We start from the raw sequence: 25,504 nt of genomic DNA on the forward strand, positions 1-25,504 counted from the left end.
CTTTCTGTGTTATTATATATATTATATATATATATATACACACACACACACACACACACACACATATGACTTTCAGGCAATAGAAAAGTACAGAGGCTAATATAGTAAATAATTATATACCTTTAGATTATTTTTATTTAATAAAAACCTACTATGGATGGTGTTGATACAGCTTTCCTCATACCCCTAATATAATTCTCCTTTTCCCTGACCCAAAAGCAAATTGGACCTTAATATCTGGGCCATTAGTGTTTTTCAATAACTCTGCTCTTTTTCTGGATCTGAGTTTGTTGCAAGAAGTCTGGATTAAATTCCTTAACATACTAAAGCCCTATGGCCTCTGCCTACACATGCGCCTTAAAATAAAATCCTAAAGCATTAAAGGTGCCATATGCTTCAGCTGGGCCCACCATTTTGACTGGTAACCACTATAACTTTTTCAAGCTCATCAACTCTTGAATTCCCTTAGCATAGAGCTTTTGGTCAAGTTTCCAGTCTCTTATTTTGTACTACTTGATGTTTAGGAGTTATTATTGCCTTTTATTTATTTATTTATTTATTTATTTATTTATTTTTAAATTTTTATTAGTGAGACACACGAGGCACAGTTGCAGACTTACAAATTTCTGTGCTCGGGTTTCAATTATACAATGATCAAATACCGATCCCTCCACCAGTGCCCATTTCCCACCACCACGGATCCCAGTATCCCTCCCACTCCCCCATCCCCCCATCCCATCCTGCATCTGTGGCAGGGCATTCCCTTTTGTTCTCTCTCCCTTTGGGTGTTGTGATTTGCAAAATAGGCAATGAGTGGCAATCATGTTTGGTCTATAACAACACTATTCTTGATGCTGTCTCAGAAAATAAACCAGGTGAAAACTGTCTAGGAATACTTGCCTTAAGTGCATGATATTCCATACCCAGAAAGTATAATGGAGGCAATCTCCCTCCTTCCTTGAGAAGTGTGACAGAGACTGCTTGCTTCACGTAACCAAATAAATGGTACTGTGGCCTTCAACCACCTGTGATAGTCAAGTGAAATATTTGTTTGAAAACATTCAAGAAATAGCTAGAGATTGTTTTCCTACCTTCTGAAGTATCCAACTCAAATGATTTATGATGCATTTTTCAAACTGCAATTATTCTGGTTCCTGGTTTAAATGTCCTTAAAAGGTAAATGGCTTAAATTTAGTCTATGACTTTAATCTCATAATTTTATTTGTTTCAGGAATTCTTTTAACATTCTACCTTTTTCCAAAACAAAGCTGAAAATTAAGTATTTGTTTAAACAGTAAGAATTTTTTTTACCTATGGATTGGTACCAATCCACAAGTGAAGAAAGACTGAGGAATGGTGATGTCTTAGGTCAAATCATCATTATCACTGGCTTCTTTATCAAAGTTTGAAAATATAGTACTATACTTCTTTCTTTTACCCCAGCCTATCACTAGCTGGAGAAACTACAGTTTGTGACTATGAACTTGTACAGCAACATCTTTTGTGATTGTGTCTGAACACAAATTACAGATGTCCTAAGTATTGATTTGTTAAAACTTACTTGGCTACTTATTTCATTCCACAATCCAGATTTAGACTAAAGCAAATAAAAAAACACACATTACAGCATTTTCCTAATGAATTGGTCATTCATTTACATTGTTATTATAACTAACAATATTGCATTATTGTATGATGTAACATCTTTTTAACCAACACCACTGAAAATTTCACGTAAAATATACTATAGTTTTACTTCCATTAGAAATGTAATAAAGTGGGGCTGGAGTGAAAACACAGCAGGTGGGACATTTGCCTTGCACACGGCTTACCAGGGTTCGATTCCCAACATCCCATATGGTCCCCCGAGCACCGCCAGGAGTAATTCCTGAGCAAAGAGCCAGGAATAACCCCTGAGCATCATCGGGTGTGACCCAAAAAGAAAAAGAAAATGTAACAAAGTGGGGCTGGAGCAATAGCACAGTATGTAGGGTGTTTTCCTTGCACACGGCCTACCCGGGTTCGATTCCCAGCATCCCATACGGTTCCCCGAGCACCACCAGGAGTAATTCCTGAGTGCATGAGCCAAGAGTAAACCCTGTGTACTGCCGGGTGTCACCCAAAAACCAAAAAAAAAAAAAAAGATGTAATAAAAAAATCAAAAGAGTAAATCTGTCAAAGTCAGAAATTGTTATAGTCAATCATCAATCAGGAATTAAAGGTCCTAGTCTAAAGACTTATTCTAACTTGTATTGTTCTCCTTTATGTTTTAGACATTGCAGATGGATGTAAATAAGTTGAACATAACCTTGCTACGGATTTTCCGCCAAGGAGTGGCAGCAGCGTTGGGACTTTTACCCCAGCAAGTGCACATCAATCGTCTTATTGTAAGATGCCTGCATTTCACATTCTCAGAGTACACGCTTTGATCTTTATAAAGGAAATTTATGAGCGGGAGTAATAAAGAGTACCCGTGCTATCATCCTGCGGCCATGAGCCATATCTGGCATACCACCTGTTTTTGTTTTTAAAAAAACTATCCCAATGAACCACACCCACACGCTTGCATATTGTCTATGACTTTATTCACGCTACAGTGAAAGCGTTGAGTAGTTGCAACAGATTGTTTGGCTCAGTTGAAGTCAAAAATATGGACTAGCTGACCTCTTACAGGAAAAGTTTGTGATTTCACTCAGAGGGCAAATCTAACCATCCTGGTGGTACAAACATATGGGCTCAACATACTAGTCTCACCAAGCTGATACCACTCTCCAGATGGTTCCTTAGAACAGAAGCCTTTTCTCTCAGTTCAGACCCTGTCTCCAGACAGCATCTACCAAAATCCCTTTGAGCTTATTAGTAGAGTGAAGGGTCCCAGAATTTGCACAAAGCAGAGGATTTTGAGCAAAGAATAAAGAGGAACAGGTTCTTGAGGAGCACAATCAAATGAATGTAAGGGTAGGTTGTTCTAAAAAATCCAAGAGAAAATGTCAGTGATGCCTGGGATGGAAATAAGCTAGCTCTACGTAAGGTTATTTTCATAAGCTCCACTTTAGAACTAGCAATCAATCATCCACATCCTTTCTTTCCACCCTTTCCTCAGTGTTTGGGAATCTTGATGTCATCCAACCCATGTTCCCCTCTGCATTGAAAGAAAGGTGGGTGTGAGCAAAGGCAAAGCAAGGGAAATTCGACTTATATGATTTTCCCTTTGTAAAAAGCTAATTACCTAAAGTTCCTCTGAAAGAGGCCTTTGAAATGCTCTTACAGGTTTAAAATTGTTCTTCATTTCCACTGCAGTGGAAACTCGGAGCATCCTCCTTGCTTTGAATCCTTGTGTTCTGCTAGAGCTCAGCTTTCTGCTGCATCAACAGCCACATTCCCAGCTCTAGAGAAAATTTTGCTTTTTCTTTCAGTTCTGGAGTTTTGTTTCATTTTTCTGTAAGGAGAGGGTATGTTCCCCTTCTTCTAATAATTTTTATTTTGTGAGTTGAGTGACCTAATTTGCAAAATCTACATGCTTTTGACCCAAAAATACTTGTGTAACTCAATTCTATGGAAGAAGGAAAACAATAATCCCCAATATTTGAAATGGTGAATAATTATTTATATGCAGGGTAAAGCTTGCTTAAGTGAAAAGATTTAGGTACAACAGATGTCTTAGTTGCAGATCTTTGTATATATGTTTAGATACCTTAGATATACTTTTCTGTGCATAGATTTACTGTAAATAACAGCTTTTTGCAAAAATAAAGAAGGATTTGTCAGACCCAAGAAAAGTAAGCATATTCTTGGAGAATGTTTGCAGTTTTATCTATTTCTCGAAGCAGTTCTAAGGAAAAGTTGTAATCATACCTGAAGCAGCAGAATAATATGATTAATAACATGTGCTTTGGAAACAGACAGAACCACACTCCATTTCTAGCTTAGTCATTTTCCGTCTTCACCGTTTACCAGCTATGTGACTTTCAGCAAGCTATTTGTGTTTCTTCATTTACAAACTCGAGATAACCATAATACTCATTTCCTAGGGATATGTTGAGCATTAAATGAGATTAACAGACTTAAAGAACCATTAAAGCACAAAAAAAGTGCTCTCTTCTTATTACTGTTATTAGGCCACAAACCATTGCCTTATTATAAACATGTTTCAGATCACTAGTGTACTATGTTTATGCATCTGTTTTTCCCTGCAAACACTGAAATGTTATTCCCACCCCCTCAGTTAATGTGTTGATAGTCTTTTTTTTCATAGTTCAGTGAACTTCTGATTAATTGCATTAAAAGAAACTTTTCTAGCATGACAGAAATTAACATAGCAAACGGCAAAGAATAAAAAAAGATTCCCTTGTAAAAGTGCATTGTGTAAATTGTAAAAAAGAGCATCAATGGCAATGCCATTGTTGTGTGATGTTTGTTTTGTGTTTACATGTGGCATCTTGGTACTTAGAGTAAGAAAACCTCTCTCCATTTCAGTGATCAGATATTACTAGCAGGAAATGGTGATGACACTGTTGAAAATAAGCATTTATAGGTAAAGGTAAAGGTAAAGGTAAAGGCCCTCCCGTTGATCGTCGATTTGCTCGAGCGGGCCCAGTAACGTCTCCATTGGAGACTTTGTTGTTACTGTGTCTGGCATATCGAATACTCTCGGTAGCTTGCCGGGCTCTCAGAGAGGGGCGGAGGAATCGAACTCGGGTCGGCCATGTTGGCTGCTTGTAAGGCGAACGCCCTACCGCTGTGCTATCGCTCCTTATAACAAATCAATTTAGCAGGTGTGACATATTTGTATGTAAAACAGAACCAGTGAAGCATTATCTAGCATCTTCTAAAATCACCCGTTTTAGGTAGTTCAACCTTCTTTACATACTACAAGTTCCAAGAAAAATATATGAAAAAATGGCACCTCATAGTTGTACTGTTACATCAAGATTTATTTAATTCACCTGGCTTCAAAATGTCTTTTGAGGCATAATTCCCTAAAGAAGTCAAAATAATATATTTCAAAATTACAGTATAGAAATAAAACATAACAATACCCAGTGAAATAGAAATGACAGATCTTTAGGTGTCAGCTAATTGAAAGAAGATTGAATATTTCAGACTTTTGATTAGTAATATGGTGTATAACAGAGAATAACAAATAAAGATGATATCCAAGATGCCTTTTAGGAACCTAGGATTCTAATTTTCTTTAATGGTACTAGAGGGAGGATTTTTAAAAATTCCAAGTTTTTGTAAAATGTCTACTAACAGGTGTGATGATTCTGCTTTTACTAGGAAAAAAAGAACAGTGTTGAGTTATATGTATCCCCCATAAATCAAAAAGGAGGCGTCTCTGATCCCCTGCCACCCGAGGAAGTGCTGCGTTCACTTAATATCAATGTTCTGCATCAAAGTTTATCTCAGTTTGGAATTATAGAAGTCTCCCCTGAGGTATGTATAAAGACACTTGTATAAAATTTTTCCGTTACTGTAGCATGATGACCCAACCCCGAAGAGCTTAGAAATAAAAGCTGTTCACTATGTTGTTTGATAATAAAACTCTCCCTAAGGATCAGAGTTCTCAGATCTTCATACTGTTTGTGTTTATTCCTTAAGGATGTTCATTTTCACATCAATGTTTTTCTTTCTTGACACTTCCCTTTTCAAAATTTTAGTGGTCTTTATTTTTACTTATGCAGCAAATTGTCAAGAATAAAAGACCATTTTGCATCAATTTGCTAACTGAGTAAAAACTCTCTCACATCTTCAACAGACATATTATATGTTGCCCTTGTCAAAATGGTCATCAGATATTCCTCTTTCCCCAAAATGTTGAAGGGAATTTTAAATGTGATTCTTCCTTTACTGAGGAATCCAATCTTAAGAATTGTGAATATTTTCTTCATAGTGTTTCCCAAATTTAGCACATTTTAAAATTTCCCTAGCACTTCCATCATCCTCACTGTGAATGAATTCAGTTCTTCCTTTTTCACTTCTACTCCATCCCACTTGAGCTGGCTAGAAAGATCATCATCCTAGGCATATGTGATGAAAACTCCAGAATCATAGAATCAGACCTTGAAAGAATATTTGTGAACATTTTATGGATACAAAAAGTAAAGGCCATATGAAACTAAGTGACTATCAAATTAACAAAGGTAGTGAGGAATAAAGTAATGCTTAAAATCTAAAAACTTAAGCCCCTTTGTAGCAAAAAACAACTACCTCTCATTTCAACAAATTTTGTAGAGGTGATATGAAAAGTTTTGGTAGAAGACAATTTTAATCCCAGAACAGAACATAAAATGACAGGTAATTTAAAGAGATTAAGACTGCAAGGTTAAGACACTAAATTTATTACTGTTGCCCTGTCTGGACCTCAGTTTCTTTATGTGTAAAAGTGATTTAGTGAAAAAGTAATAATGATAACGGTCTCTGTCTTGATAGACTTGAAGTTTGAACTTAAAATTTTAATATATGTCGAAGTCCATGGGTTTGAGCAATAGCATAGTGGGTAAGGCGTTTGCCTTGCATGCAGCCGACTTGGCCAACCCAGGTTCGATTCCTGCGCCCCTCTTGGAGAGCCCGGCAAGCTACCAAGAGTATCTTGCCCGCACGGCAAAGCCTGGCAAGCTACCCATGAGGTACTCAATATGCCAAACATAGTAACAATTGTCACAATGGAGACGTTACTGGGCCCACTGGAGCAAATCGATGAACAAGGGGAGGACAGTGACAGTGACAGTCGAAGTCCACACATAATTTAGAAAACAAACAAATATAATTTGAATGCAGGTTGGATTAAAAGAAAGAAAATATATTTTATCATTGAACCATAACTGTGACAATAGCCTCCACTGAGCTTCTATTTTATTCCCCACTGCACCACTCTCTTCCTCCCACCATCACTATGCGTATTCTCTCTCTTGTCACCAGAGCAATATTTCTAAAAGCAAATCAAGTCACATTCTTCTAATATCAGGATTCTCTTTTGGCTGCCCAAGTACTCTAGAGCCAAGAGTTCATTTCATTTAGTTAATAAGGGTTACCCCAGCAGTGATGGGAACGGGGAGCGTCACTTCTGACAATACTCAGCCCAAAAGTACAGGCCTGATGACTGGGTACTCAGGTCTCATGGTACTCAGGGACTACCCGGGCCACACCCAGAAATGCTGGGAGCAGGGGATCCAGTATGGTGCTTGGAATTGACCCAGGACCTCACACTTGCTAGACATGTGCTCTGCCACTTGTGTTCCCTGTTCAAGTCTGGAATTTTTACTTGCTGCATGGTCCTTTGTGCATTGGACTTTGTAGAGTTGAAAACCCACCTGACTAGTTTATGTTTCAGCAACCCCAAATGCAATAGGAACCTTAATACACCCACACTGTTTTTTTTCTTATCCATTCTTAATCACATGTTGTTTGGTTTGGTTTGGTTTGTTTTTTGGTTTGGGACCCTCACCCAGTAGTGCTCAGGGCTTACTTATGGCTTTATGCTAGGAATCAATCTTGGTGGGGCTCAGGATACCATATGTGATTCTGGGGATCACATGTGTTGATACATCTTTACAACTGCTAGGTTTCAAGATCCGTCTGGAAATAATATAAATATTTCTTCCTATTGTCTAATTTTGAATTTAAATATTGTTGTGAAGGCTTTAAGGATATAGCAATTCCACAAATCATCCAGATTTGGTAACGGAGCAAACGTCACCGTAGAAAAGAAACTAGTAGTATTTGAGGTGGGAAAGGAAATAGTTACACTATAGTATTTGAGGGGGTCCTCCAATATAGCCCAACTCAGTCGAGATGGGAAAGTTAACCTGTCAGTCTGTCACACAACTATTAGGCCAGAGTTTCTACATGTTTTATACTGTACTTGAATGGAAAGTGTTTTTAGTAGTCCAATGTCATGCTTTCTTATGAGATTCCAGGACTCAAGAAAGCTAGGAAATTTGGGAAATATTGTAAGAACTTAGGTGATATTTTCACTAAATATAGGGAATATTTACTCAAAGATAAATGGATGTTTGAGCCCTTTTGCCCCCTTACCTGAAGCTCTAAAGGCAGGTGGGGGGAGCTTAGGAACAAGGCCATCTGCATTCTGCATAAGCCCTCATGGGAATCCTCGGATCCAGTCTAAAGGACTGCAAAAACATTTGCTGATAATTGTTTAAAGTTGTTCAGGGGCTGGAGCAATAGCACAGCACGGGTAGGGCATTTGCCTTGCACATGGCCAACCCAGGTTCGATTCCCAGCATCCCATATGGTCCCCTGAGCACTGCCCGGGGTGATTCCTGAGTGCAGAGCCAGGAGTAACCCCTGTGCATCGCCAGGTGTGACCCAAAAAGCAATATATATATATATATATATATATAGTTGTTCAGTGGTATTCTGTAAGTTTCCATTATAGTTAATTATTGCAATTAATATTTGAAGATTAGTTTCCCTTATAGTTAATTATTGCAGTTAATGTTTGAAAAGAGTTTATGCTTCCTTCCTTTATTAGTATTTTTATCCAAAAGTCTTAGCTGCATTATGGAAAATATTTACAACCAAAATAAAGAATATTGGAGTTCAGGATTTCTGTCTCTACCTGGGTTAAAAACAAACAACAACAACAACAAAAATCCATTGCTGAGGGGTCAAGGATGTAGTTAAAGTGACAGACCACATGCCTAGCATGTATAAGGTCCTGAGTTCAAACCCCAGCACTCCCTTTTGCTCTGCTGACTCCTGAGCACTAAATCATTGTAAAAATAGCTCAAAACATCTATTTCTAAATTTATACTGGTTATTTTCAGAGAAAGTTGTGTTTTGTTTATACCACTTCTTTATTTGCTTGATTTTTTTCAAATCACAAGTGACTCTTGGGGAAACAAAGAAAAATGCCAAGTAGAGAATCATTTTTGTTTATTATCTGTTTAGATTTCAAATCTAAGTTTCTTGGGACAAGTTGTTTTGTTTCTTTTATATATTTTTATGTTGTACCTAGAATATTTGAAGCATGCAAAATTATTTTATTGTAAGACTCTCATAAAGATAAAACTAGATTTCCTCTTTCCTAATAAGTTAGATCTAAGGGAAATAAAACTAAATTTATTATTTTTGCTTCTATTTTAAAAAATTTTATGATGGTAAGTAAATATCTTGTTGAAACAATATGTTCTGCATTGGTATTGGGAAAAAAAAGATTTAGAATTTCATTGTTGTTTGAGTGCAAATTACTTCCCTTTACAGATACATTACAAAAGAGGAAGTTAGCAAGTTAAAAAGCAATTCAATGTGCAATCTGTTTCTTCTATGGAATATTTACCATGCCAGCTAAAAATAAACTGCACTGTCCTCCCATTATTCATCAATTTGCTCGAGCAGGCACCAGTAACGACTCCATTATGAGACTATTTTGGCATATCGAATACACCACCGGTAGCTTGTCAGGCTCTGCTGTGCGGGTGTGATACTCTCAGTAGCTTGCCGGGCTCTCCAAGAGGGATGAAGTAATTGAACTTGGGTTGGCAGCATGCAAGGCAAATGCCCTACCCACTGTGCTATCACTCCAGCCCAAAAACTATAATCTATAAATTTAGTGATTATTCCTTCAAATTAGGAGCGTTAATCAATTATCTCCAGAATCACAGAGTTAGGCACATCATGCCCAGGAGAACACCATCAGTGTTAATGTATGTCCAATTATTCAAACCAAATTGTCTACTTTTGTTTTACTCAGTGAAAATGTGGCATTAATCTAACAAAAGCATATTGTTGTAGGAAACACTTCTTTTATCTGAGTCAAATAACCCAATAATTTATAACATTGTCACTTCATTTTTTGTTCTGTGTGCTTAAGTGATCCTAAAGAAATGTATTTCCTAAAGCCTCTGTCTCCTTCCTCCTGCTGTTTGGAGTCCTTCCCTATATATGATCATAATTTTTTTAAATAAAATAAATTTTTGACATTTCATGAATAAAATTATTAAACAGAACATATGTAAACCATTGTTGTCCGTACAGTAAACTACCCTAGCATAGAATAATAAAACTAAACAAATCCACCAAGTCAAAGTGCAATGTGTCAACAAAATAAAAATAAAGATTCCGTGGCATTTGCTTGACCTGGCCAGGGAGCCTCCAAATCACTGAACCTTTAGTTTCCTAACCAATATTAAAACATCAAGCCTTCTGCTAATTGTTGTAGTAGAGACTCCTGTAAATCATAATCTTTTGGTTTGTGGGATCTGAAACTACAAACTTTTCCACTTATTGCCCTGCCCTTATCAAGTTTTCCATATCTCTGTACAAATATAGTAGTGCTCAGCAGGAATAGCATGACTCAGAAGGAAATCTATTTACCAAGAAAGTGCAGTGACTAAGTTCTAGGGGTTCAAAACATTTCTTTCTAACTGGGGGTAGGGGAGCAGAGAGTGGGAGATTAATTCTTTCATCATCACTGCTTTGGTTAAGAAAGAAAACAAAACAGGTTTGTCTATAGCAGAAAGGAACATGTTGGTATTCCAGGACGTGTGGGTCTATAGCAGGAAAAAGAAATGAAGCAAATTCAGGTTAGAAACACAAAAATCTCTTGCCACCCACATAACCACCCCTTTTATCCAAATTTTACAGGAACTAAAGCTCAGATCCTCATACTTTAATTTGACAAGTTTATGCTTCCTACTTGATGGCTTAGCTAGTTGGCTTTTTTAGGAAGCAGTAGATGCTATTTAGTTGCCTTTCCCCCAAAAATAAACACACCCTAATTTCCATATTCATCCCCAATTTCTACAAATAGTTTCTTTCCTCTTAGTTTCCAGCTAAGAGACACTGGAATGAAAGATGCCCTATTTGAGGTCCAAGAGCAAGAGATGAGGCATTACCAGAACCTAAAGTTTCCTTTCCACTAGGGTACTTGATCTCTAGTCATTTTACCCAGAAATTTCAGATTATTCATCAATATTCCATTTACATTTTTTATAATGTAACTCTAAGCCATCTTTCGTAATGTTGAATTTGTGTGTCTTAGAAGGTAGGAAGGCATCAAAGGGAGCTTATCAGTGATTTATAAAGGAAGTGGAGGCTCTACTAAGTGAAGCAATGTAAATCTCCCCAATAAGTTTCTAATCACAATTGAATCCTGAGACTTTATTTTCTATTAACTTCCCACCAATACTTACTTGAGTTCCTGGGTAAAAGTTTTCACAAAACTATTTTTCAATGCAAATTTTATATCTAGATTTTAAGTGTTGTATCTATTTTATTTCCCAAAAGAGCTTAAAACTGAGCAAAGGGATGCAAAGAGAAAATATAGAGGGTAAAGTCCTAGCCTGGTACATAGGCATATGCAAACCTATGGTCCCTTGAGTATCACCAGGAGTGGTCCCTGAACACAGAGTCTGGAGTAAGACCAGAGTACTGTTGAGTGTGATAAAAAATAAAAATAACAATTAGCAAATATTTCAAAATGTAGATACCACCCAAGACAATTTTAGTTCAAGAATTGCTGTCTTTTTATTTTTATGTTCTGAGAAAACAGTGACTTATTATTCTCATGGTTATTTGTGTTGATAAAAATGAAGTAGGTGGCACTTTTGTTCCATATGGTATTGGCTAAAGTTATCCCAATGATTATGTTAAGCTGGGACTCCTTGCGAGAATGCCAAATATAATCTTATTCTCCAAGACCAGTTTCTATATGACTTTTTATTACTTAATGTCTTGTTGCTCAAAACTTTCTTAAATTTTGGAGATGATTTCCAAGAAGAGACAAGTATTCTCATTAAAAGAGAAAAAGACTGACAAAATGAAATTTTAGATGAGTGGAAACATTTGACTTGATTTAGCTTTTATATTTTTTCCTAGTTGTGGAACATTTTATTTCAAGTGAAGGTTTCTTAAATTATAAATCTATAAATTTCACTAAAGTATAAAGCTTCATTTCATTCTGGTGCGGGGAAATCACTCTGAGGACTGGAGTAGGTGCTTTCCTCTGGAAGGATACACATGGTCTCCCAGACACGACTGGGAGGTAACTCTCTACCAAAAACTGTGCCAGGAGTAATGCCTGAGCACTGCTAAGTAGGCTCAAAAAACAAAGCAAACTCAAAAATGTAAAACAAACACCAAAACAATTTAATTGCAACCTAAAACTTTAGTAGATGTATTTTTTAAATTGAAATAAGAATGCGTGATAGCATATATACTTCAGTATGCACCCTTGAAAATAAGCAGGCATACAGACCACATCAAATACACCACTAAAAGTCTCATTTTAGCCTCACCATACTGATGTGCCTTTTGTTTTGGTTTGGTTTTTTGTTTTGTTTTCTTTTCTTTTTGGGTCACGCCCAGCAATGCTCAGTGGCTACTCCTGGTTTTGCATTCAGGAATTACTCCTGGCGGTGCTTGGGGGACCATATGGGATACTGGGGATCGAAGCCGGGTCCACGGCATGCAAGGCAAACGCACTACCCACTGTGCTATCGCTCTGGCCCCTGATGTGAGCCTTTTTTTAAAAGAATGAATGAAGTAAAACCAAAACACTCATTCACATCTTAGTCGGAGCTTATTCTAGACTCTTCTCTACCCCCTGAGAGTATACTTAGTATCATCATCATCATCATCATCATCATCATCATCATCTAATAATAATAATAATAATAATAATAATTGAACATATAAGTATTTATTTCACCTGTTAATTCAAAATCATTCTAGATTGGGGGAAGAGGGGAGGGTATTCCCTATTAGATAAAATAGAATGTCACTAAGGTAATATTCTGTTCCAATTTTAACAAAATTAACCACACTGAATAGTACGATTAATAAAATAGAAAGGTGTTGTTATTTTTTTTTAAAGAATGAATGAGATGGTCCTGACATTGCCGCTCCGTTAACTCGTGCCGCGGGAGGTTTGATTTGCACCTGTTTCACTTTTGTTTAAAAGTTAAGAGCAGCACGGAGACCAGGATGTTGGAGTTGTGGGAGGAGACGAGATTTAAAATAGAGTAAAGAAAGCTTCCTAAACTGCCTCCACACCGAAAAGGACAGGATTCTTTTACCTACACACCAGGTCGTTTTCAGAATCTCAGGGACGTATTTAGGAAGCCCGGGACGTGGAGCTGCTGTGGCCGGCACGCGTGCTCTGGTCCAGGAGCGAAATGATCTGGCTGTGTGGAGGGACCGCAGCAGCCCCCTGTCTTAGAGCAGTTTGAGAAGCAGCTCTGGCAGCGAGGGATGTAGGTGTGCTCCACTCCACTGAATGGAATCAAGCTAAAAATATGCTTTAGTGTCTGATAAGAACGCCCCGTCTCCAAGGGCTGGCTTAACGTCGGACTTTCTCTTTTGCTTTTTTAAAGAAAAATGTTTTACAAGGGCAGCATGAAGCGGACAAAATCTGGAGCAAAGAAGGATTCTATGCTGTTGTCATTTTTCTCAGCATCTTTGTGATTATAGTAACATGTTTAATGGTAAGTTTCTTTCTGTGTTTTATCTTTTGCTAAGTCCACTGCTTAATGTTACTGGGCACCTTGCCATTCAAATGAATGTTTTTGCAAAACTGGGTGCAGAGGCAAGACTGTGATTCTGTTAGACTGGAAATATTTCGTATCTTTCAGCAGAGTGATAGTTAAATGAAAATCTACAGAATCATAGGTTCTTACTGCAGAATAAGGTTGTAATGGTACTGAAGCTTTTAGTAACTTGATCACCCTAAGAATGAAGCTTTAGAAAGTGATTGACCAAGGTCACAGAAAGCCCCAAAGTCATTATAGTCTCCTGGGAATACTTTGGGCTTTATTTCTCTTGTTATATCCTCTTTTAGGAACTCAAGAAATTTTTTAGAAGGAAATATGTCCAAGTTTATTCCTGGAAGAATGATTCCTTTCCTTATTTTAAAAAGGATTGAAGTCTGTGAATTCTGGGCATGATAAGAAGATAATTATAGGCTCTATATTAAACAATTCACTACCAATTAATTTGTTAACATAAAAGTACACACTGCAAATAGCTCTGTACATTGCAAACTGTAGCTGCAGTCTTTATATCTATGTCAAATTTCTTTGAAAACTTAAATGCAAAATGAATTTTAAGTTCACTAAACTAAACAATGCTGATTGCTATTGAATGAATAGAGTTGCAGCTCAGATAGAATAAAAAGATTCCTAATTATTTATAAAAATCTACTGTAACATCTTAGAAGTTTACAAATGGGCTTAATATATTTCACTATCTGCTATGTTCTTTTTAATGTTGTTATTAAAATATTTCTTTCTCAATTTTTAAATATCCCCCCACCCCCACCCCCCCAAAAAAAACACATCATGCTTTTTACTCTTTCTGTAAGCAACACTGTTGCTAAATATCGTACTGGATTTGGTTCAGCAGTGCTCCCCCTGCTGGGATGGGGTGTATGTTAGATTAGGTCTCAGTTTTGAAAAACAAAGGCTAAGTAGGTTTAAAGTTGACATATATGAAACAGTGACAGTGTTGGATATGGTTAAGAGGGGCAATTTTCTTGCTATCTGAAATACAAGAAACCGTGAGAGAACCCTTAACTTTGCATCATAATGACTTTAGCAACATATCCTATGGTCCAGGTGTCAGAAAATATTTCTTTTAAAATCATGACATAATAAACAGAAGAATAAGGACGAAGTACGAAAATTAGTACATACCAAATGGTAGAGATGAAGGAAAAGAAGTTTGATGGGAAAAAGTTGGTGGTTTCATGGAAATTATGACAGAGATATCCAGATATGCCTTAGTGTTTTAGAGTGTGTGGTTCTTTGTTGTGGCTAATTGCACTTTAATGTATGTGGTTCTTTTCCTTTATGCAAAAAACCTTGAGTCTTTCTTCTGTCAGGCACAGTTAGGGGGTTCTTCTGCTTCACAGAGGTAAAAAGAATAAGAGGAGGGGAAAAGAGAAATGGATAGAAAGGAATAAATATGGAAATTGTTCATGAGATATATGAATAAGATTCAGAGGTGCAAAAGCGAGGATTAAAGGAATAAGATGAGAAAGCAGATTCCTCAGAGAGTTAAAGGGCAGGGGTGGGCACGGAAGAGCTTCTTATTAACATGTTAAGATAAGTTGCTGATTTTGCATTTCTAACTCAGGGAGCATCTACTTATTCAACAGGACTGAATGTATCTCTATGTGGCATAGTGTGTACCAAAAGACATGTGATTGACACACCCTCAACCATCCAATCCAAAATAAAATGCAAAATTCAGAAACCAAATAAATCTATTCTAAACTTCCTATAAAATTTTTTTTAAAAGATTGTTTTGAAAGTTTAGGTGATTACTCTCTACTGGGTTGGTAGGTAGATTGATCCATTGATTCCATCCACAATAACGATCTGTTGAGACAATCCATGGTGCCTATGCTTGGCACTATGGAGAAAAGAGAGAACAAGATAGATATGGTCTTATTCTCATGAGTGTGGCTTAAACTCAAGAAAGAATGCAAACATGGGGCCGGAATGATAATATAACAGGTATCTTGCATACCACTGACCTGGATTTGATCCCCGACACCCCATGTGGTCCCCTTTGCACTATCAGGAGAAATTCCTGAGTACAGAGCCACGAGTAACCCCTGAGCACCACCAAATATTCAAACAAGAATTTACTATTTTGAAAAATCAAACAGTGAAGGAGCCAGAAAGATATAGGTACGGTGCTTGCCCTCCACTTGGCTGGCTCAGATTAAATCTCTGGCATGACTTATGGTCCCCTAAGAACCTCCAGGAATGACCCAGGGGTGCAGAGTCAGGAACAAGCCCCAAGCATTGCCATATGTGGCCACCCCAAAAAATTGAAAATATTTTTAATCAAACAGTGCACATATTGTATAATTATAATTATATGACATTCTAGATGAGGCAACACTATGGGAAGAGTAAGAATTTATATAAGATTCCCAGAATTTGAGAAAAAGAGAATAAGTAGGTGGAATGGAACAGATCTTGGAGTAGCGGAAGTATTTGATTGAATTATTTGAATTGTTTGAGACTGGAAAAATATATGGCATTATGGATCTGCCAAATTCATACAATGTACAATATAAAGGAAGAGTCCTAATCTAGACTACAGACCACTTCATTATAATAAATCAACACTGGCAGGTCAGTGATATCAAATGTATCACATTTTAGAAGGTGTTACTAATATGATAAATTATTCAGAAAATAAGGTGTAAATAAAAACTCTGTGTTCACTTTTTATATAAATCTAAAATTTTGCTGAAAGGATGTATTTATTTTTTTAAAATAGCATTAAGTGCCATAGAGAGATGAGCAAAACAGTGAGTGAGTGAGTGGAAGAAAGCAATCTGAGACATTTTCATGTTTTATATGTTGGCAGAGAAAATGGAGAGGTAGAACAGCTGAGGTCAGGAATCAGCTCAGTATCTCTGGGTTCATGGAGAAAGGCAGAAGCCAAATACTTTAAGCAGAGCTTTGATGTGATCTGATGTATGAACTTAAAAAATCATGTTTTTTGCTGGTGGTTCTCTGCTTGGATCAAAATGGGGTGATGTGAAGCAGGACACTATCATATTCACATGATGAGAAGAGGAGAGTAGCTTAGAACAGAATTGGTGATGGAAATATAAAAAGAAAATTATGTGGGTTTATTATTTTCACTTTTTTAAGATGGAACTCTGATTCACAAACATACATATTCTGGTTTGTTGCCCATAATTTTCTTGATTCCATGACGAGGAAAAGATATTGAGAATTTCCCCTCTGGAAATCCTTATATTTATGAAAGATCAAATGCCATTATTTGTGTCCAGCATTCCTATGTACCATAGAAATGAAAATCATGTGGCTTTATTATGAAATTATATAGGTAAATTGCTTTGATGAGGATTATGTGTGCTGTATAACAATAACATAAGGCTTGGCAAATTTTTTGAAATGTGGCATATTGTTTACTTTCCTTAAAATAAAATAAAAATCATTGCCAGGCATAAAATTAGACACGCATGATATTTTCAAATGTGTGACTTATTTAGCACCTCTCAAATGTGAATGTAGAGTGGGTAGAGAGACAAATAGACGAATACAATTTTCCAAGAAAAAATGTGTGGGCAACTTCCAATCCATTCAGTCTGTTTTAGATGGAGGAATTTATTACTAAGAAGAATTAGTTCTTAAGCTAGAACAAATAACAAAAAGAACACCATTTATCATCTAAATTAGATCGTTAAAAGTACTTAGAGGTTTATTAACAAGTGCAAAAGTATTTTTGAAAGGTAGATATGTCTGCAAGACTGATTGCTTCAGGAAAGCAATTCCAGCAAACACAAAAAACAGCTGTGTGGGTCAGTAAAAGCTCTAGCAAGTTTTATCCATGGATCAGCCATTCATATGTCATACAAAAAGTTTCTCTGGTTACTGTCCTGGGAGCTGTCACAAGAAGTCTTATATGGGATAACCGCTGGGAGCCTGAGCATCATGCAGAAAATATATGTCAAAGGTGGACATAAGTAGTCCTTCCCATTGGTTACTTGTAATCTCTAGGACCCAGAGAACTGAGACTAATTTCCTAGCTGGAATTATTAGGCACAGAACAATTTTCTAAAGTAGGCATCTAACTCAAATTAATATCATTATCTAATAAGCTAGTATTCATCTTTTCTGATTAATAAAGAAACCATTTAGCTAAGAATACAACCCTCTTCATAACTAAACAATAATGGCAGTCATAGTAGTTACTTTCTTTTATTTCAACACACGTAGTAGTACTAAATTTACTACCTGGTTCTATACACTTAGTGAAATTTTTTGCTGGGAATTCAGGCACAGAGTCCCACGTTGTGCTCAGAGGATGCAGGGTCACTCAAATTGAGATCTGGCTAGCAGTTCTGTGTAATGGCCTGGGGACGGGGTGCTGTGGTCTGAAGAACTAGGGCTTTGGGGATTTTCAGGAGATCACGTGGTGCTGAGTATCGAACATCATCAGACAAATGCAGAACGTGCATCCTAATACCTGTACTAGCTCCCTGACTGGCTTAATGTATTTTTAAACAGCTTTATTAAAGTGTGACTGACATACAAAAGAATTTATTATTTAATGTATACAACTTGATGAGTTTGGAAATAAATATTCAATTGTGAACTCATCACCACATCAACATATCCAATGACTCTGAAGGTTTCCTCCAACCTTCTGTTTATTATTATTTGGTGTTCTGATAAGAAAATTCAACTTAAGACCTAGTTCCTTCACACATTTTAAAATATGCATCACAGTATTATCAACTCTTGACTGTATGCATACATACACATGGAATGTATTTTAACTTCCTAGTCATTCTGATGAGAAAAACCTAAATTTGGAGTAGATAAATAAATAAATGACTTGATGACAATGGTGAGTGGGTCATGGGCAGAAACAGGTGGGGCTAGAATTTCAATGCAGACAAATATGGATTGAAACTTGGGGTTGTACAAGGGAGTCAAACTATGGTTTCTTTCATTCCTATTACTCTTATCTGCGAATGTCTGTTTCTTGCTACAAGGTGCCCAGTAACAGATGAGATTGCCTGCATTCATCCACATAAAACTGATGAACATATACCATACCATGCTTTCTGTAAGCCCATCTCTATTTTTGCATCGAGTATCTTATACTCTATACATAATTATTTTTATTTTAATTTTACTCTATAAGTAATTTTTGCACATTAGTCTGTTCTGGCAGTCTGTGAGTTCCCAGAACGCCAGGTGGTATGTTCTCTTTGCATCCACAGTGTCCTGTTCCTGGAATATAATAGCAATTGATTTATGTCTTTTCAACTCAAAGAAAGGAATGAATGAACTCTTTGAGAACAGTACAATACTATAAATAACATGAGTCAGAGAGAAAGTACAGGGCTTAAGGCACTTGCCTGGCCTGCAGCCTGCCCCTGTTTGATTCTCAGCACCACATATGGTCCCTGTGAGCATTTCCAGGAATTATCCCTGAGCGGGAGCCAGGAGTAAGCCCTGAGCACTGTCAAGCATTGCCCATCACCTGCACAACCACCCCCTGAAAAGAACAGTCACAGCTATTGACTATTGGTTGGTGGCATCATCTTAAAATTTGAACATATTTTAGCTAAAACAAATGTTTTTGTCTACATATGAGACTTCTTACAGAAATATGTTTGATACATAACACTAATTTTAAATGCACCATTTGTGATTTTTTTTTCATGAAGGTATAGACTACACTGTAGCCTTATATAGGGTTTTGATTGCCGTCATGTTTGTGTTTCTCTGGTTCTCTTTTTCAGGCTACTGTTTTTCACTTTTACTATACTTTGTCTTAGTCCTGTCATTCAATATTCTTTCCTCTTTTCCTATTTCAAGTGATTAAATCACTTTATTGCTTTTCAAAACTTAAGCTTTCAAATGAAAACATTGGTTTTCCAATATTATGGTGAGTCTTTAAGTTGTCCTTTGAAACCAAGTGCATCTTCACAAGAGAAATCTGAATATCCCAGACCTCAATCCACACAGAGAAAACTTCAACACACTTTCCCGGAGGATTTAAGAGATTGGGACAAGAATATGAAGAAGGATTAGAAGAAAAAGAAGAGTTGGGTGACAACAGAGCTGAAGAAAGAAAATCTATATTCTAGATCAGAGTTGCTCAAAGTATTTTCCACCAGGGTCTTCTTCCAATTTCGTTTCCTTCCTGGGGCCCGCACCCCTACCTCCTCACCCTTGTCCTATCCGTTGGCCCATTGCCTCATACCATTCCCCTTGCTTATGCAGTTTTCACCTTTGACCCCCTTGGAAAATCTGGGATTTCATAGGCAGTCATATAATCCTGATCATAAAATCTGTTTTAAACTTTTTTCCAAATTTTTTGTTAATTGTGCCATCATTCAGGCTTTAAATATGAGACGATTATATCAAATGTTTTTGTTTATTGGGGGTGGGACCACACCCACCTGTCTCAAAACTTAATCCTGGCTATGCTCAAAGATCACTCCTGGTAGGCTCGGGGACCAGGATCAAACCCACGCTGTGTGCAAAGCAAGCACCCTATCTACTGTACTATCTCTCCAGCTTTCATATACCAAATAATTTTTAAGATCTCTTATACCAGTTGTTCAATAACCACACTGTGACACAGTAGGTAATTGTGTAGGAGAAGAAGCAATCTATTTAGTGCTTTGTAGAATATTTAGCAGCATCTCTGCTAGAACCAATTCACCCAGCACACAAGCCAGAATGACAACCAAACAAGACTGCAGATACTGTCATATGTCCCCTGTAGAGATCACTACTTTCAAGATTAATTTAATCACTTGATTACATAACCTCAGCCCTTTTACACAGTAACAGCCTCTTCAAGTATTCCCAGGTTCATTCAGAAAGTTTAAACTCTTTTTTGAGCACATCTCAATGTATAAAACAGTATGTGTTCTTCAAGTTCTGCCTTTTCCTAACTAAAGGTGTAGATCATATATTACATAGATTAAAAAGTTGGCCTCTACCCAAAGATTACATAAACACATTAGCATAAACGATATGGCAAAGGCTCCTAGCAGGGACATAATAAACTTGGGAAAAGTAAAGAAGGACTTTGGCCAAGACCTTATTTTGCACTAATAAAATCATAAAATGACCTGTTGAGACTTATGGAGAAGTTCCACATTTCTTTGACTTTATCATTTTCAATTTTTAAATATCCTTCATCTAAATCTAAGTGTAAACAGGCAGGCAAATATTTCATTAAGAAGTGAAGAGCTTAGAAGACACAACATATTTATCTTCTTTATCTTCTTTTAAACACACACTGAAGATACTGCTATGTTTGTTTCTTTTATTATTCAAGAAAATAAGTTGCTTGAAATGTTTTTTTTTAAAATGGAAATCTATTCCACCTTAAATTGTATAGTGTTGGTGGCTGAACTCATATGATATCCTACTGATATTTCTAGGGTGGTGGTGTTATAGTTTTGTTTTTGCAGACTGGGGGGCAAAATAGTTTGTGAGGGATATGAAAAAAAAGAAGAGAAGCAGTAAGTTATGAAAAAGGGCAAAGGAGAGTTAGGATAGGGAAGGGACCAGTATGACAATTATAGTAAAAAATGATAACTCTGGATAAGAACTGAGTATGAGATAGGTAAAGGGATTTACATGAAAATCTTTCAGTAAATGTATTGCAAACCATAATGCCCCAAAGGAGAGAAATAGAGATAGACAGACAGACAGACAGAAGAAAAGTGCCTGCCACAGAGGCAGGTAGGTTGGGGTGAGAGGGAGAAAAGAGTGCAGGATGGGAATGGGACAATGGTGATGGAAAATGTGCACTGGTGAAGGGATGAGTATTGAAACATTATATAACTGAAACTGAAACCAAAGCATGAACATCCATATATCTGTATATCTCACTGTGATTCAATTAAAAAAATAAAAAGAGCAAGTAAATAACCATTTTTTAAAAATCACTCCTGAATTCATCTTCAGAATTTTCTGCCCTATGGCTTGTGAAAGCTATGAGTAAGAAAACTTGTCACTAAATATTAGACCTCTTTATTTCTTGCACTAGACCATTTGTCATGAGCACATTTAGAATCCATTTTCTTCAAAAATGTAAGACTTAGCTTTACTGTAACTGAGCCAATGAATACCACCAGTAATAAAAAGTTTTTGGATTATAAGAAAGTGAACTGACATGTAGCATGAGGACATCTAGTTTCTGAAGGAACTGGAATAGAGGGGTTAGCACCAGAAGAGAAAGCAATAAAATATTACACTATGCACCTTAGATTTATATAAGCTTGTATGCAAGTTACATCCCCTCGAAATGGAAAAAAAAAAAGCTAAATAAATGGCTAAAGGAAGGAGACAGTATAAAAAGGAAAGGGTGGGGACCAGAGAAAATGCAGAGCTGAAGGTAAGTATGTTGCTTGAAGCCGTCCCTGGCTCCATCCCTGGAACCACATGCTGCCCCAAGCATCAAGCATTACTGGGTGCAGCTGTGGAGGCCCCAAGCACAGCAGAGGTGGCCCAGGTAAACCTCCACACTGCAGGGCCTGAGCAGTAACTCATTTTGGGCCTTTGCATAAAATTGTCCCATAATAAACAGGGGAAGAGATCCAGAGTCTACTGAGCCCTGCTTAGAAGATGACCCAAAAGAAAAAAATGAATAAAATTAATAGAAGAGAAGCCTGAGGATAATAAAGACAAATATTTTTCTCTCCCAATTTGGTCCACGAAATGTCCCAGCAAATTCAGTCCAATTGTTGTAAAATTTCCAAAGTAAAGATCCTACCACCTTCTAAATGCATTAGGCATTCCACAGAAAGATCCAAGGTTGGAGGAAGGTGCACTTAGGATTTTTCAATGATATAAAGATACACAGTAAAAGAGCAACTAGTGACCTAAAGTAACCAACCTGGAGAGCTGGTCCATAGAACTGAGTTTGGGGGTGAGGGAGGGGCGTTGGGACATCCATGGAAATAAGTGGGCGCCATGGCAGTAGATGTAGTATTGGAATGATGTATGCATAAGATCATCATTAAGGACAACATAAGTCATAAAACCTCAATAAAGATGGTTGTAAAATAAATTAGGAAAAGTAAGAAAGATAGTTCTGGTTATCCAAAGTTTTCTTGATTAGATGCCCAAAGTTAATTTTTCCACATATTCCAAGTAACTGAGGTTAATATGACTCATACAGGTATTATTCAACATAAACCATGATAATGTCTACAGCATAACTATATAACTCAAAGTGTAATATTCTTTCATTAATATTTTTGATAGATTCTTCCTACATGTTCTATGGAACACAAATCTCTGTTGCTGTAAATGTCCATATTTTTGACTATCCCTTTTGAATACCTTCTATTTCAGGCACTTTAAGTAAAAGCTTACAAATAGCGTTTAGAATTTCATTAAATTACTCAAAGTTGTGCTTTTAAAGGATATACTCATATTTATAAAGAATTTACTCATAAAGAAATTATTCACACATGACAACACACACACACATACACACACACACACACACACACACACACACAATATGTATGCGTACCATAGCTAGAAATAGCTGTTCTATCCTTTTGAGAAATGGCTTCAGGCCGCAAAACTGGAATGTCAACATAAAAGTTTTGCATATTGTATTATCATTAGAACTTTATTTTTGTGTGCCTGCTAGGGTGGAATGAAGATCTTACTTTGCTTCTGGGTACAGAAAAAAAAATGTAAGAGGACACCTACGTTTCCTTCTATAGGTTCTTTACAGATTAAAAGAAAAATTTCAGCTTTCCTTGAGACAAGACAAAGAGAAAAATCAGGAGATCCATCTGTCGCCCATTGCGGTGCAACCCGGACAGACTGAGGCTAAGACAGTCAACAGTATGGTCCAGCCTGAGCAGGCCCCGAAGGTGCTGAATGTTGTGGTGGACACACAAGGCCGATACACTCCTGAGATCAAAGCTACCACTTCTGCCTGCCCTTCTCCTTTCAAAATGAAACCCATAGGACTGCAGGAGAGGTAGGATATTTCTCTGTATTCCATGCATGTCATATATTTTAAAAGAGTATTAACTTGACAGAAAATGAGAGAACTAAAAAAATGATTGTATATTAGATAGAATTAGATATAGATAGAATTACTTACCACCAAATGGAAACCAGAGGACATAGTTTTTCCTGTCTCCTTCAAAAGTCTAGCTGTTTACGAAAAGAAATCTTTTGGTTAGATCTGATGCTGTTATGCTGGGTAGTCCCAAATCAAGGACAGTCTCAACTACAGGTCGGTTTCTACAAACACAGAACGCTTTGTACGGAGCCAGAGCGATAACACAGCTTGGAAAGCACTTGCCTTGCAAGCAGCTGACAGACAAGGGTTTGATCCCCAGCACCCCATATGGTTCCGGAGCACTGCTGGGAGTAATTCCTTAGTGCAGAGGCAGGAGTAGCCCATGAGCATTGCCAGGTGTGGCCCAAAAACCAAAACAAAACAAAATGTTTTGTGCAAGCAGTGACCTCACTTAACACTATTGTCTGTCACCAAAACGCCCTTAGCTAGGAGGACTGGGAATAATAGGATAGTTTCCAACAAAGCCCCAATTCTGTTGAGTAAGGTAGAAGTTCATTCTACAAATTAATGTTTTATTAAACAAAGCAAGCCCATAACAAGCATAGACCATCTACAGATCCATGACAACATCTTTTGTTGCCTTCCTGTCTTTGGGAGGTGTTTATTATATTGATACTTTCCTACTCAAAGCAAATTCAGTGTTTGAAAATAAGAATATATAAAATTAAATGAATAGGAAACAATTTTTTGCTTCACCCAAAATATTAAAGTTTTCCCATGATACTTCTTAAAACACAAAACTTTGAGTTTATATATTTTTGTATTAAGATAACAGGATTTACCATAGATTTGATATTTATGCTTTAGACATACAATGTTACTGTACCCCACTGACTACCAAAATGTCAATAATCCTCCCCACTGTTGCTGGTTCCCTTCTCATCTGCTCTATCTCTTATCTCTTTCTTCCTCCTCAGCACCTCTCCCAGCTCCTTTCTGATTGGAAACTCAATTCTGTTGGCAGAATCTAAGGGCTTTAAGGGGTGGGGTTTTTTTGGGGGGGGGAGGGTGCGCCATTGTCTATTCCCTTGTTTTTTACACTCTACACATGAGTGAGATCATTCCCAATCTTTCTACTTCTGAGTTATATTGCTTAATATGACAGGCACTTTCTACTTCTATGCAACTTGTAGTGAAATGCAAAATTTCATCTTTTCTTATCACTATGTAGTATTTCATTGCGTATGTATTCTACAATTTCCTTACCAACTCATTTGGTGTAGGGCATGCAGTTTGTTTCCAGATTTAGAGGTGAGGGGACAGAGGCATGGAAGTTGGCCCACATCCAGGTTTACTTCTAACTCTGCATTCAGGGATCATTCCTGGTGGTGCTCAGTGGACCATATGTGGTGCCAGGGATCAAACCTGTGTCAGCTGCATGCAAGACAAGCACTGTACCCATTATCTTATCCAGCTCCTGTTTCTAGATATTAGTGCTACAATGAACATAGGTATACAAATATCTTTTCAAATTAGTGGAGTGTTTTTGCTCTGGGGATATATGCCAAAGAGTAGAGTTATTGAATCATATGGCAGTTTTACTTATAATCTTTTGATAAGTCTCTGTACTGTTTTCCATAAATGCTGAACTAGATCAGAGCCCCATCATCATGTTTATATTTAAAATATGATTTTGATTATCTTCAACAGGGCATTTCAGAGTAATGAAGAAATTAACAAGTTCTGAAAACACATTCACAGTCTCATTCTACTTATGTTTTCTTACATATCCATTTTCTACCACTATCTTTTTTTGCCTTAGGTTTCAAAATCAAGCACAAAAAACATCTTTATGTACATATAAATGTTGATAATTATTTTCTTTAACACCACATTCTTATCTTTAGAAAATAGAGTTTACAGCTTTAAGAACTGCTGAAACTAGTAGTTCAATTTCCTGGAA

General features: G+C 37.0%; 1 protein-coding gene across 2 annotated transcripts in view; it reads left to right on the top strand.

Annotated features, from left to right (window-relative positions):
* Positions 1-25,504, top strand: part of PTPRR (protein tyrosine phosphatase receptor type R) — a 328,064-nt gene that overhangs the window by 179,698 nt on the left and 122,862 nt on the right. For both annotated transcript variants that reach the window (XM_056130658.1, XM_056130659.1), the window contains 4 exons: positions 2,274-2,387; positions 5,281-5,436; positions 13,338-13,448; positions 23,231-23,493. In XM_056130658.1, coding sequence (XP_055986633.1) covers positions 2,274-2,387; positions 5,281-5,436; positions 13,338-13,448; positions 23,231-23,493 — 644 coding nt within the window. The remainder of the gene's footprint in view (positions 1-2,273; positions 2,388-5,280; positions 5,437-13,337; positions 13,449-23,230; positions 23,494-25,504) is intronic.

The sequence above is a fragment of the Sorex fumeus genome, unplaced genomic scaffold, assembly GCF_029834395.1.
Source record: "Sorex fumeus unplaced genomic scaffold, SorFum_2.1 ptg000081l, whole genome shotgun sequence".
Classification (NCBI taxonomy): Eukaryota; Metazoa; Chordata; class Mammalia; order Eulipotyphla; family Soricidae; genus Sorex; species Sorex fumeus.